The sequence below is a fragment of the Schistocerca cancellata genome, chromosome 1 (genome assembly GCF_023864275.1).
Source record: "Schistocerca cancellata isolate TAMUIC-IGC-003103 chromosome 1, iqSchCanc2.1, whole genome shotgun sequence".
Classification (NCBI taxonomy): Eukaryota; Metazoa; Arthropoda; class Insecta; order Orthoptera; family Acrididae; genus Schistocerca; species Schistocerca cancellata.
The window spans coordinates 1,191,950,470-1,191,964,615 of record NC_064626.1 but is presented as its reverse complement, the minus strand read 5'-3'; the positions used below and the strand labels follow the sequence as shown (position 1 = coordinate 1,191,964,615).

Sequence of the window (14,146 nt, the reverse complement as noted above, 5' to 3'; positions counted from 1 at the left end):
TCCTCCCTTGGTTAGTTCCTAGAGAATAAGGACTTGCTATCAAGCTCAAAATAATTTGTCTGATCATGACAGCAGATTAGTATGTCTAGTTAATTCCTAGAAAATAGGGCAATTTTGTGAAGAGTTGTGACTTTAAAATAGGTCTTTTTCAATTAATTTAATATATTTACTAATATTCCCTTTCAGACTGACATCCATTTTTCTACTACTGAAGCTACCTTATTTGTTAATACCTACATGTTTTAATGAAACTTTCCCCCTTACTGTACGCCATAAAAAAGTAGGAAATAAAAGAAAAGTGTATTACTGAAGGAATAAAAATCTCTAGTGCAAGAAAAAGACAGCTACATAGGAAACTAAAACACAATGAAAGTCCTGATTTTGTTGCCTATGTAAAATATTACAAAAACATATTTTAAACAGTTATAAAGGCAGCCAAAGAACTGGCAAATAATAGATTTACATTGGATAGTGAAAATAAATCAAAGACATTATGGTCAGTGATCAAAGCTGAAATGGGTGCCACAGGTAGAGGCCATGATATTTCCTAAATCAAGATAGAGGATAAAACTATTGCAAATCCTGCTCAAATTTCTGAATTATTTAATGAATTCTTTATAAATGTACACAGATCTAATGTCAATGTAGTAGATTACCCAGACAAGGTAAATTTCTTCCATAGTGAATAATCTGATGGTGAATTTTTCAGTACATTTACCAGAACTACTGTAAAAGATACAGAAAAGTGATACTATCACTAAAAAGTAAAGTATCAGCAGTCTGGGATGGGATACCAACAAAAGTGTTAAAAAGAGTCTCTAAAATAATTGCGCAGCCAATAACTACAAGAGCTAACCAGTCCCTTCAAGAAGGTTATTTTCCAGACACACTGAAGTACACAGTAGTTAAGCCACTATTCAAAAAAGGTACAAAAGAACATATTGGAAACTATCATCCAGTCTCTCTTCTTTCATCACTATCAAAAATATCTGAAAAGGTAGTCATCAGCACAAAAATTCAAAATTTCATACAAAAATTTAAAATGATGTCAAAAACTCAGTATGGATTTCAAAAAGGCAAAACCACAGTATCTGCTATAAATAATTTTGTCAATAAAATTAGCTCTTCTCTAGACAACTCACTGCATGCCACAGGAATTTTTTGTGACCTATCAAAGGCCTTTGATAGTGTGAATCACTCCTTGCTACTCTGTACACTGAAAAAGTATGGAATTAAGGGCACAGTATTAGAAAGTTTTAAGTCCTATCCAACCAACCGAAGACAAAGTGTGGTTATAACATTAGAGAGAGGAAATTATACTTCAAAATGGAAAGCCATTTCACGTGGAGTACCCCACAGTTCTGCGTTCGGTCCCATTCCGTTTTTGTTTTACATAAATGATCTGCTGCTTAATATTGAGTGTCACTCAGTTTTATTTGCAGATGACACATCTTTAATCATTGAAAGTAACAGTACTGATCAAATTCCACAAACTGTATTAAATCCTTTTGAAAAATTAGATACCTGGTTTGATTTAGATGGGTTAAAATTAAACATGGAAAAGACACAGTTAATGCAGTTTAAAACAAAACAAGCAAACTTAAATGATATTCAGGTCAGTTACAGAAACAAGGATTTGCAGGAAGCTAGCTGTGTGAAATTCCTAGATAAAAATCTATCATGGGGATCACATATACAGTACCTTGCAAATAAATTAAATAGCCTAGCATTTGCAATGAGAATATTGTACAATGTTACCAGTATGGGCATAAGAAAAGTAGTATATCACAGCTACTTTGAGTCAGTAATAAGGTATGGAAATGTATTTTGGGGTAACTCAAACCATATGTGTTGAATACTGAATCTTCAGAAAACCATCTTCAGAAATATTCACAATTTAGGGTGAAGAGAATCATGTCACCCACTCCTAAAAAATCTAAGTATATTAAGTATTCCCTCACTATACATTTATGAACTTATAATCTTTGTACGCAGTAACCCTGATATATTTGTGGCAAATCATTTCAACATGATTACGACACCAGAAATCAAAATAATTTTATGCTGCCCACCCACCGTTTAAAACTTTACGCTAAAACTCCAAAGTGGCCGAAGCCATGAGCTGTGAAAGGAGGGCCTGCGCAGAGCGAAGATACCAGAGTACTTCACAGGGGCCAGTGTCGACTACAAGCAGCAGGCCAACATCCATCAGTTGGTTGGCAACATTCGTGTCAGATAACCATTCGTGGCCTGGCTGCCCTCTTCTACCTGGCTGTCATCGGCACCACTCGGTAACCGCTGTGACGCACAGTGGAGCCATGGAACTGCTTGCTGATAAAGGGGAGTAACATTCTGTAATCCTGATGGTGATTTGTGTCATTGTCTACCTGCCCCCCCTAATTATTTTCTGGTTTGTACCCGACCCTCAGAATTTTACTCGGTCAGCTCTTTGGTTGTAAATATAGGCCATAGTACTGTAATAAGACACAAGCTGTCATTTAAAAATTTGTCCTGATATTATATTGCCTTTCCTTATTATTTTCTGGTTTGTACCCGACCCTCAGAGTTTTACTTGGTCAGTTCTTTGGTTGTAAATATAAACTGTAGTATTGTACTAAGACACTAGTTTTTGTTTGAAAGTTGTCCCACTATTATATTGCCTTTCCTTTCTGGTTTGTACCCAATCATAAATGTTCTAATGAATCAGCTCCTGTTTGCAAATACAGCCAGCACAATTGTACTAAGGCATAGGTTGCCGTTAAATAAAAGAGGGACTTTGTGGTTAGATTTAGATGTTAACCAGTTCAATTCTTTGATTGTAATTGCATTTCTCAGTCATTAGCTATAATCTGAGCAACCTGTTGTACTAAGCTGTGCATTGCTGTTTTTGAAAGACCGAGTCATTTTTTGTGTATTTTAGCTGGATCTTGTGGTTCCGTCAAGTGAGTACTATTGTAATAAGTGTTCACAAGTAATGTTTTAAGATGTTTCTTCAGAGTGGTCTTAATAAGTGACAATCAGTCTAACTTTGAAAATATTAACAGCCAACTGTCACAGGGCTTTAGTCAAAATAAGACTGTCAAAAGGGACGGGTTGGGATCCACTCGCACCTTGGTTGCCGAATGAAATTAAGAGGTTGATTGTTTTTAAGTAAGCCTTATCATTGTCGTATTGTTTCCTAATCTGTTTAACCTTTAAACACAGGTGCACATCTTAACCCCAAACTTTTCAACATACAGATTTCAAATTGAAAGTTATGTCATCTGTTTTGAGTAATTGAATCACTGTTGTCACCAATGGTGCTTATAAAGTTTTCATGTGTTGCAGAAGGGCATTTCATAAGTTACACGTTGGAATATGCTACTGAATGGGTAGATCAAGTGCCATTTAAGTAGGCCCCATACAGCTTACACCACACAAAAGTTGTTAAGGGAGAAGATAGAGAAAACGTTAGGTCAAGGAGTTATTCGACCATCTAAATCACCATATGCGGCACTGATATTCCTGGTACCCAGATTCAGTGGTGAGTTCCATCTGGTGGTGGACTACCATGAGTTGAATAAGAAGGTTGTATTGAGATCAGTGCCATTGCTGGTCTTACATTCATGTTTCAGTTGGTTTAAAGGAGCACTTGCATTTGCTACCTTAGACTTTAATCAGGCTTATAACCAAACAGCTTTAGAGAGAAGTCACAGCCTGTCACCATATCTGCTACTGATTGGAATTTTGTTTGAATTTAACTGGGTTCCTTTTGGGATAGCAACAGATGCTGCAGTTTTGTCACATTTAAATGATGCAGTATTTTTTGATGCAAAGTTTAAATTCGTTTACCATTATTTAGATGAGTAATTAATAAACAGTTGTTCCAATTAAGAACAATGATTGCACCTAAAGAAATTGTCTGAACAGTTACAGAAGGCAGGCTTCACAGTAAACCCCCAAAAAGTTGTTTTTGCCTGCACCTGAATGACATTTTTAGGACATATAGTCTCTGTGGAAGGAATCTACATTAATCCTGATAGAATATACATTATTATCCAATCCCCAAGACCATGTGATGTTAAACAAGTTGCCAATGGAAACTCTTTAGACACAGAAGGTAGAGATGAGAATTTAAAAATTTGGCAAGATAAGTTCCAGCAAGTCCACTGAAACACAGTTCCATTTGCCCTTTTTTTCCTCGTTTTAATTTCCTAGAGAAATATTATTCCTATGATTTATGCAACATTCTTTGAAAGTGTGGACAGGATCGATTTAAAGCACATAATTATTTATAACTTGTGGTACTACAGTCTCTAAAAATATGAAAGAGAATATTCCAAAATGGAACATGTTATGTATTAATCACCTTAGAAGTAGAATGATTTGACATGCATTTCTATTCTTTGGCATCTGCTGTTTCTTAGCTCCAACTAGAAAGCAATTAAGTGGAATGTTGCAAGCTTTTATTGTAGTCCATCCACAGCAAAGCATCATCTTAAGATTAATTTATTCTTCTCCTCTAATTCCATATATGCAATGTACTGTCTACTAATTATAGCACGTGGACAACAAATAATTGCTTGCCTTTAATAATGTAAAGCAGAGGTGGCCAAGATTTCAGCTCACGGGCCATGCCCAACACCGAGTGCCAAAGCACTCAGCCTCACTTCACACTACCCCAGTACCATGCCACACTGTCTGAGCATAAAGAGGGGAAAACAGTAAACACATTGCATTTAAATGGCAGTACATTCTTACTCTATATTACTTGGTCTTACATTTCACATTTTTCAACAACACAGATCACAATCAAAACAGGTTTTCAGTATTAATTAATTATTTGTAGCATATTGACAACATAACGTAAGTTTTATATGATACAAACTATCAGCATATGTATAGACGCAAACAATTTCACAAAGTTTAGCTCTCAGGTTGCCACATAATTGACTTATTTAGTTTCATAATTGAAAAAAGGTCTTCCACACAAATTTGTTGACCAGACTATTGTAGCATTTTTGCAACCTCATTATAGATAATTGGAAAATCTACCTAAGAAAAGCAATGCAGATGTACTGGACAGTTTTAAAGTAAAAAGATTTGTAATTAAAACTAGTATTACCTTGAAGGGGAATCAGTTACATCTGCATATGCACAGGGGCACTTTCAACTGAAACACAAATGGTCTCAAAAACAGCTTGAAAACAGATGTAAGATTGGTAAGATCGACAGGTCGTCAAAAACTTTATAAGAGTATCACGGTACCGCTTGCAATGCCACAATTAATTCTTCGATGCTCTATTTTTAATGCCAGTGCGCTTAGGGAGCTGGATTGTTTTTGTCAGAATGTGTCCCTTCTACAATGCGATTTTCTTTTTAAGGGCATGCCCATCAAATAAGAAAGACATTATCCTGGAAAGCTGCACTGTGGGCAATGTGCAGTCAAGTCCACTTAAAATGTGAAGTCTGCAATCCATTTCGTGTTTTCTAATTTTTGTTCCGGCACTCCTTTTTCCTTCATAGATTCAACAATAGCGAGATTAAAATCGAAAAATCTGGAGATGTGCCCCTTGACTTAACCACAATACTTTGCAGTAATAGATGAAGTTTCCACACTCACTCTTCTTTTCCAGTGAAAACTGTTGCAGCTTGAAATCAATTAATGCGTGCAACTTCAGAAATTTTACTATTCATACCACCAATATCTCAATGTGCTCCACGCCTTCAAAATTAGCACAAAGTGATACTTAACATACAGAACAATGAATCCTGTCCATCAATCATTGTAATTTTTTGCTCTTTCACTGTTATCTGAAAGTTTATAAACTCTTTCTGCATGGTACTACAATGTTTTTTTCATAGCAAATAAGCAATACCCGTCGCTGTGACCTGAGAATTCTCAACCCTCTCTTCCATCATTCCCATTAATTTTAAAGGATTGTGACAACAGATCACTAGACCGCCTTTTTTTATGTGCAAACAGCCACTGGACCTGTGAACATCCTTCATACTGTGAGCGAACAGTGAAGGGTAAACAGCACTGATAGATGATTCTGTCGAACTCAGAGAGTTGTGTCAAGCACAAAATGCTACACCACAATGCTAAATCAAATGTCACAGTGTTCTAGGTACTTCAAAGGAGGACTGAGCAAAGCCAAGTAACAGGCCTGGCCTCAGCCTGCCGCCCATGGCCGACACATGCTGCACGCAAGAAGTTTGGCACACCTTGGCCAGCCCTGATGTAAAGTGTGACCTATTGTAAAACCATGGCAGATGATTGTCCAGTGTAATTGGTTGGCAGCAAGGGAAAAATTGGTGTATATTTGGAGATTTCTGAACATGGATAATTGAAATGACATGAGCATCTGATACTGTATCTGCATTGATTGCAAGTAATTTGGTTTTCAATTCTGCAGAGTTTGACACTATGTTCAACCTGAAATCTGTCATTTTACGATTGCGGCATTGACGCTACTCAATAACTCACATTTAATTGTTAAAGGAACCAGAGATCAGTGCTGCTACCATTTCAAAAAATTCTTTTGTACTTTTAGCTATATTTCCCTCACAGTAATGTATGGTTGAAACATGTTGAACAGCTAGCTACATGTTACCAGACTTTTCAATACAAGATTTGTAAATCAAGTGAATGTGCTTGATAAATAACATCATTTTACAATGTCAGTTACAAATCATCATCATCATCATCATTTAAGACTGATTATGCCTTTCAGCGTTCAAGTCTGGAGCATAGCCCCCCTTATACAGTTCCTCCATGATCCCCTATTCAGTGCTAACATTGGTGCCTCATCTGATGTTAAACCTATTACTTCAAAATCATTCTTAACCGAATCCAGGTACCTTCTCCTCGGTCTGCCCCGACTCCTCCTACCCTCTACTGCTGAATCCATGAGTCTCTTGGGTAACCTTGCTTCTCCCATGCGTGTAACATGACCCCACCATCTAAGCCTGTTCGCCCTGACTGCTACATCTATAGAGTTCATTCCCAGTTTTTCTTTGATTTCCTCATTGTGGACACCCTCCTGCCATTGTTCCCATCTACTAGTACCTGCAATCATCCTAGCTACTTTCATATCCGTAACCTCAACCTTGTTGATAAGGTAACCTGAATCCACCCAGCTTTCGCTCCCATACGACAAAGTTGGTCGAAAGATTGAACGGTGCACAGATAACTTAGTCTTGGTACTGACTTCCTTCTTGCAGAAGAGAGTAGATCATAGCTGAGCACTCACTGCATTAGCTTTGCTACACCTCGCTTCCAGTTCTTCCACTATGTTGCCATCCTGTGAGAATATGCATCCTAAGTACTTGAAACCGTCCACCTGTTCTAACTTTGTTCCTCCTATTTGGCACTCAATCCGTTTATATTTCTTTCCCACTGACATTACTTTCGTTTTGGAGATGCTAATCTTCATGCCATAGTCCTTACATTTCTGATCTAGCTCTGAAATATTACTTTGCAAACTTTCAATCGAATCTGGCATCACAACTAAGTCATCCGCATATGCAAGACTGCTTATTTTGTGTTCACATATCTTAATCTTACAAATTATTGAAAGATAAATGATTGATTAAGAAGCTAAGATGCTACACTACAATGTACATACTTTAGATTTTTTACTGTATACATCCTTCAAAATCGAATTAGAAACATTACAGAACCAAAAAATCATGCAAAATGAAAAATTCAGGTTTTCTTTATTTCGCAAGGAAAGTAAACCTTTTAAGGAAAAGATAAGTTCATAAAACAGTGTGGCACATTCCTACATACCATCAAGAATTTTTTAAACATGAAAATCAATGAAGTTGATTCCCTTCTCTCGTTTCCCTCTTCCTTGCCGGGCGCGCAGTGAGAAACACCTTGGATGGCAGCTTGTACCGGCTAGCCATGGGCCAGTCTAGTATATTTCATACCTGCCCGTCCCTGTGTGCAGTGTAAACACAGTGTTTTGATCTTTGTAGTAGTTTTACCTGCATTCCTGTTTTCTTATTCTTTTTTGCACTTACTTCAGCATTATTCCTAATTTACTATTTGTTGATAGTCCTGTACTCATCAGATCAGAAATGCTGTTCTAGCAGACACTGCATGTTAGTAATCCTACGATATCTAATCTTCAAGCTATTTGTTTCTCTTTTCAACCTCTGTAAACCTCCGACAAGATTAAAATTCTATGCTCTGAGGCATAGAATGCGAAATTTGTTTTTCCCAGTGACAACATCCTCAAGGGTAGTCCCCAACAGACTCTTGTGCCAGTAGTTACTGAAAAGACTGCTGCCCTTCTTCAAAAACCATGTTAGTCTGGCCTCTAGGAAGATACTACTCTGATGTGGTTACATCTACAGTACTACTACAGTCTTTTTTGTAGACACACACAAGCCACACCCACTACGTCAAGGTCTGCTGTTCATGGGGATTTGACTTCTGTTTGGCATAGCCATTTCCAGCGATGAAGAAACAGTAAGTATTGAGGTGAACAAAGTTTATCCAGTGCCAGCTCACAGGTAATGCACTTTGACTTATGTTCACTACAACTGGCACACCATGATGTGGGTCCGCCAGATAGGTCTCACAGTAGCACCGGCACTGCCTATGTGTATGTGTGATTGTTCTGTTTAGGAACAGCTGCATGGAAGAAGACTGAATGTTGATGGGACAAAGTCAGACAATTGCATCTGGTGCTTGATATAATCAACACTTTTAGTTTTAGTGAGAAGTAACCGGACAAGCAACAATTACCTCACTTTTAGCTGAAGATATTGTTTCAATTACTGTTGTGACATTGTCCATATTGAAAGGAGTATGCACATGATTCTTCTCTGACACTCTTCCTACTAGTTTGCTGTGCTCCTCTTTCTTCTTCCGTGTACAATTTTTTGTGGGTTTTGGTCTTGTCACTGATGTCTGCAACAAATTTTCAAGATGTTATACTCATCAGTAATTTAATAAGTTAAGATAACAACTTACCGAATAGTTGAGGCACTGAGTTGTTGATAGACATGTAAACAATTCTGTGGTCTTTGCTCAATTTTGGACTAATCCTTCTTCAGAACTGTGGAGAAGCAGACACACACACACACACACACACACACACACACACACACACACACACACACACACACACACCTGTATGGCTACATTGTCCCTACTGTTCACTATCTATGGGACTGGTGCTTGACTGTAACGAGTGGTTGTGTAAGGTGAGTGGGCAAGGAGAGAGAGAAAGAAGGGAGTGGGAGGGAGATTTAGAGAAGGGTGGCTAACGGCTGGGGAGCGGAGACAACAGGTCCACACACTGGTGGTGGAGCACCAGTGAGCTCACTCTGGCTGTGACAGTAGTTCATACAGTGAACAATGCCATGGAAGAATAGTTTGAAAATGGGGAGACAGAAAAGAGAAACAGGGCTACTTCAGAGACAAGGGTATGGGCGCAGGGAGACAGCAGAAGGGTTACGGATCAGGAGTGGAGGTGAGCATAGGGCAGGAGCTAGAGCAGATCAGGCCCACCACAATTAAAGGATCAAAGGATATGTTGTGAGGACAATTCCCATCTTCGTAGTTCAGAGAAGATGGTGTCGGGGACAAGGATCCATATGGCATGGTTTGTAAAGCAGCTGTTGAAATTGAGCATGATGTGCTTGGCAGTGTGTTCTGCATTTGGTGGTCAATTCTACGCTTAGCTACAGTCAGGTAGTGGCCATTCATTCACATGGACATCTGGTTGCTGGCCACACCCATTTAAAATTCTGTGCAGAATTTACAGCAGAGCTGGTACATTATATAACTGCTTTCATAGGTGGCCCTACCTCTGTCAGGGTAGGATAGATCTGTGAGAGAACTAGAGTAGGATGTGCTGGACTATGAGGAGGTGGGAAAGATTATGGGTAGGACGTTCCTCATTTCCAGACATGACGATGAGAAGTCAAAGGATATCATTCAACTGTTCCAGTCTGGTACAATATTGAACGAGGATGGGGGTGTGCCATTGCCACAGGTTCCTGGGGAAGGTTGAAGGATTAGGGGCATGCATGAATATGGCAAAATAAACCTGTCAGCAGATTAGATATGGAGGGAGATGGGTAATGCTGATCTGTGAAGGCTTATTAAGACATTCAGCATACTGACTAATGATTATGCAGCACTGCCAATGCACCATCCATGGGTGGTGAGACAATATAGGGAAAACTTTTTACTGTTGAAGTAATGGTTGCTATTAAAATGGAGATACTGTTGATTGTTAGTGGGTGTAATATGGATAGAGGTTTTGATGGAGTCATCAGATAAGTGACGGTCAGCTTCCAGGAAGGTGGCATATTTAGCTGAGAAAAGACCAAGTGAAGTGGATAGGAGAAAAGATGTTGACACTGTGGAGGGATGAGGGTAGGATGTCTTGAATTTGGGTCAAGATCATGAAGATATCATTAATGAAACTGAACCAGCCTAGAGGTTTAGGAGTTTGGGTGATTAGGAAATTTTCCTCCAGATGGCCCATAAACAGGTTGGCATAGGAGTGTGCCATGCAGGTGCCCATAGCCATACCACACATTAGTTTGTACATATTTTCCTCAATGATGATGATGTTATGTGTAAATATGTAACAGATTTTCTGTCCCTTATCCCTACACACCCTCAATCCTCCCACCTCATGAACCAGCTACAAGGAAGTGCCGCCTGCTTCACCCAATACCATCCGAGACTTGAACAACTGAACCACATCCTTCATCAGGTCTTTGATTATCTATCATCTGTCCTGAAATGAGGGACATCCTGGCTAAGATCCTCCCAACCCCTCCTAAAGTGGTGTTCTCTCGCCCACCACACCTCCACAACGTCCCAGTCCACACCTGTGGCACTTCCAATCCCAACTCCTTTCCACAGGGATATGATCCCTGTGGCAAGGTGCAAGACCCAACTGATCCACTCACCCATCACATCATATTACAGTCCTGCCACAGGCTTATCCTACCCCATCACAAGCTGGGCCACCTGTGATAGCAATGATGTCATATATCAGCTGTGCTGCGATCATTGCATAGCTTTTTGTGCTGGTATGACTACCAACCAGCTGTCTACCAGGATAAATGGCCACAGCCATACCGTGACCAAGGGCAAAGTGGACCACACTGTGTCACAACATGCAGCTGAACATAACATTCTAGATTTCAATGGCTGCTTCATAATGCAGGCCATCTGCGTTCCCCCTCCACCACCAGCTTTTCTGAACCGCACAGATGGGACTTATCCTTAAAACACATCCCAGCCTTAACTTATGGTAACTTGCTGTCCTCACACCCTTTACTTCAACAGTTTCCACCCCGTCTGTCCTATCACCTTCTCCCAATTCACTTCCCCTCAACCTCATTGAGCACCGCTCTCCACCTACACGTCTGCTGGTATTTTACCTTTCTCTGCTCCTCTTTTTTTCCACTCCCCTGCCCCCCTCCTCTCACCTCAGCATCTCCTGATGCTGCACTTGGCAGCCTTGTCCTGCCACCATCTACTCCCTGCACAATCCGACAGGCAGTACTGACTTTTCTCCCACCACTATTACTCTGCTATCCCTCTCCCTTCCCTGCCCCAGTCCAGACTGCTGCAATAGTTTGACATGATACAGTTGCATTCTGGTTGGTGCGGAAAGACAGTGCTCATGTTTGCTTGGTGTGTGTGTGTGTGTGTGTGTGTGTGTGTGTGTGTGTGTGTGTGTGTGTTTTCCTTTCTGAACAAGGCTTTGGCTGAAAGCTCAATATGTAATAGGTGTGTGTGTGTGTGTGTGTGTGTGTGTGTGTGTGTGTGTGTGTGTGTGTGTGTGTGTGTTTTCCTTTCTGAACAAGGCTTTGGCTGAATCCATCCTTTTCATGATATTGTTGATGTAATTTGTTAAGATGTATATGGAATGAGGGACGGTATTCAGTATTTGTAGGGCCATGGGCTTGGGAGTTGGTGGTATATAGGGATGTGGCATCAACAATGATGAAAAGGGGTCCAGCTAGTAATGGGGCGGGGATGGTTGAGAGTCAATGAAAGAACTCGTTCATGTCTTTGATTTTGATGATGATGATGATGATGATGATGATGATGATGTATTGTAGGTGAGGGCACTACACAGCAAGGTCATTAGTGCCCTTACACAAATGATATAAAGATGAGAATAGTGAGAATCTAAAATTGCATTCACACACAATAATTGGAAAGACAACCCCAATAAGGCGAGCATCAGAAAAGCCCTTGACAGAAGTCAAACGAAACATGGCAGAATAACCAGATAAACTCAAGTACAAAATACCAGTATAGATAGGTGGGACAGGTGGCTGTGGTTGGATGACTACTTAGAACTAATGGTTGACCGAGACATCCCGTGACACATTAACATCTCACACACAATATTTTGGGAAGAATTCCAGACATCAGACAAAATCTTAAAACATGAACTACGTTCACTTCATCATCAGTTAAAATAGCAGCCAGGTCCTGTGGGAGATCCAGAATCACCCCCAGGTCATCGAATAAAACATACTCAGTTAAAATATATCTTATTGATGGCTGTGTCCCACATCTGTGACACAGTGGTAGCTCCTTGCAACACAAGAGAAAACATGTGTTAAAGGGCAGTGTCCCACACTAAACCATGCAAGGATCGTCAGCTCATTGTGGTCAGGAGGAGGTAAGTCATGATCACACTCTAGGTTTTATGGAATATAGCTTATTATTCCTCACTTCTAGTCCCTGAGCTTCTCACCAACACTTGGTCTTCTTGGACAAAAATGAGGTAACAGCCTGCAGGGAGACTGAACACCAAGCAGAATCTGCAGGGGAGCAAGCCTTCTTGGGAGCTGCATCAGTGAGTTTGTTTTTCCTGGATCCCTGTGTGCCCTGGAATCCCACAGAAAATTATTTCTTTGGTCTGCCTTTGCAAGAAAAGAAGAGTGTCTGCACTTCTTGCACCATATGACCTGCTGTGAACATCTGACGAATAGCAAGAAGGGCCCTGTGGGAACCTGAGCATATGAGGAATTTTTTGCCATGACACCATCTTATCTGCTCTAGTGCCTTTATGGCAGCAAACAATTCTGAAAACTGCTCTGGGAGCCCTGTCCTAATGACATGTGGAAGGACTGTATGAAAGAAGGTAGAAATCCATGTCCCACTGATAGAGATCCAATAAGATATTATGCCTCCAGGTAGTATTGTAGGCCTTTTCCAAAATGACGAAGACACTGGTAAAGTGTCACTTACAGAAGAAACCTTGTTGAATTATTGCTTCGAGTAGGGTCAGGTTATCAAGTGCAGAGAGACACCTGAGCCTGCACTGGGAGTAGTGACCTGGTTTCAAGAACACACTCCAAGCACCTGTTTCCACACCTCTCCTGTGTCTTTCAGATGCAGCTCGTGAGACTAATGCTATAATAACTACCAGGATTAGTCTGATCATCCCTCAATTTTAAAATCAGGATTAAAAAAGATTCTTTCCATGAGTTTGGAAAGTCCGAATTTCATTAAAGAGCAGAAGCAGAATCCAACTCCTACAGGGAGAAAGGCTGGTTGTATTCCTCAACATTTTTGGAATAGAAATCAAAACAAATACTCTCCTGTGTCTCCTAATAATTACTTATAAAACTGAGGCACTGCCTGAGTAGTGTCTCTCGGTGATGTTAGGAGGCATCACTCTCTCTTACAGCTGCTACTGGTGGTCAGAAGTTGCACCTTGAGATTCTCCTAATGGCTTCCTATACTATAACTGCTGATGTGGATCTATTGACGGATTTCAGGAACTCTTGCTAAGACCGATGTTTACTCTCCTGAATTATTCTCCTCACCTTAGCCCGCACCATTTGGAGGTTGCAATATTCATTTATGTAGGGCACCAATTTGAATCTTCTTATAGCTGTCCTCCTGTCCCTGATTGCAAAAAGACACTCATCATGTCACAAGATGACAGGCTGTCTCCTACATATTACCATAGACTTCAGGATGGATGCATGAGTAGCATGATGGATCACAGCTATAATGTGATCCACCCACTCCTGGACACCGCCACAATGCTCAAAAACACCTGACCGCCTGTAAAGCATCCAGTTATCCTTTCTGAACAGCCATCTAAGTGGTTTCCTTTCGAGATCTGCTCGATCACGCAGATGGATCCAGACA

The 14,146-nt window shown here is 40.2% G+C and overlaps 1 protein-coding gene across 5 annotated transcripts in view; it reads right to left on the bottom strand.

Annotated features, from left to right (window-relative positions):
- Window positions 1–14,146, bottom strand: part of LOC126094416 (uncharacterized) — a 214,355-nt gene that overhangs the window by 141,309 nt on the left and 58,900 nt on the right. For all 5 annotated transcript variants that reach the window (XR_007521834.1, XR_007521837.1, XM_049908801.1 and 2 more), the window contains exon 6: window positions 8,741–8,905. Coding sequence is in view for 3 of the 5 variants with exons in the window: in XM_049908801.1 (XP_049764758.1) it covers window positions 8,741–8,905 (165 nt within the window). In the remaining 2 variants the exon portion in view is untranslated. The remainder of the gene's footprint in view (window positions 1–8,740; window positions 8,906–14,146) is intronic.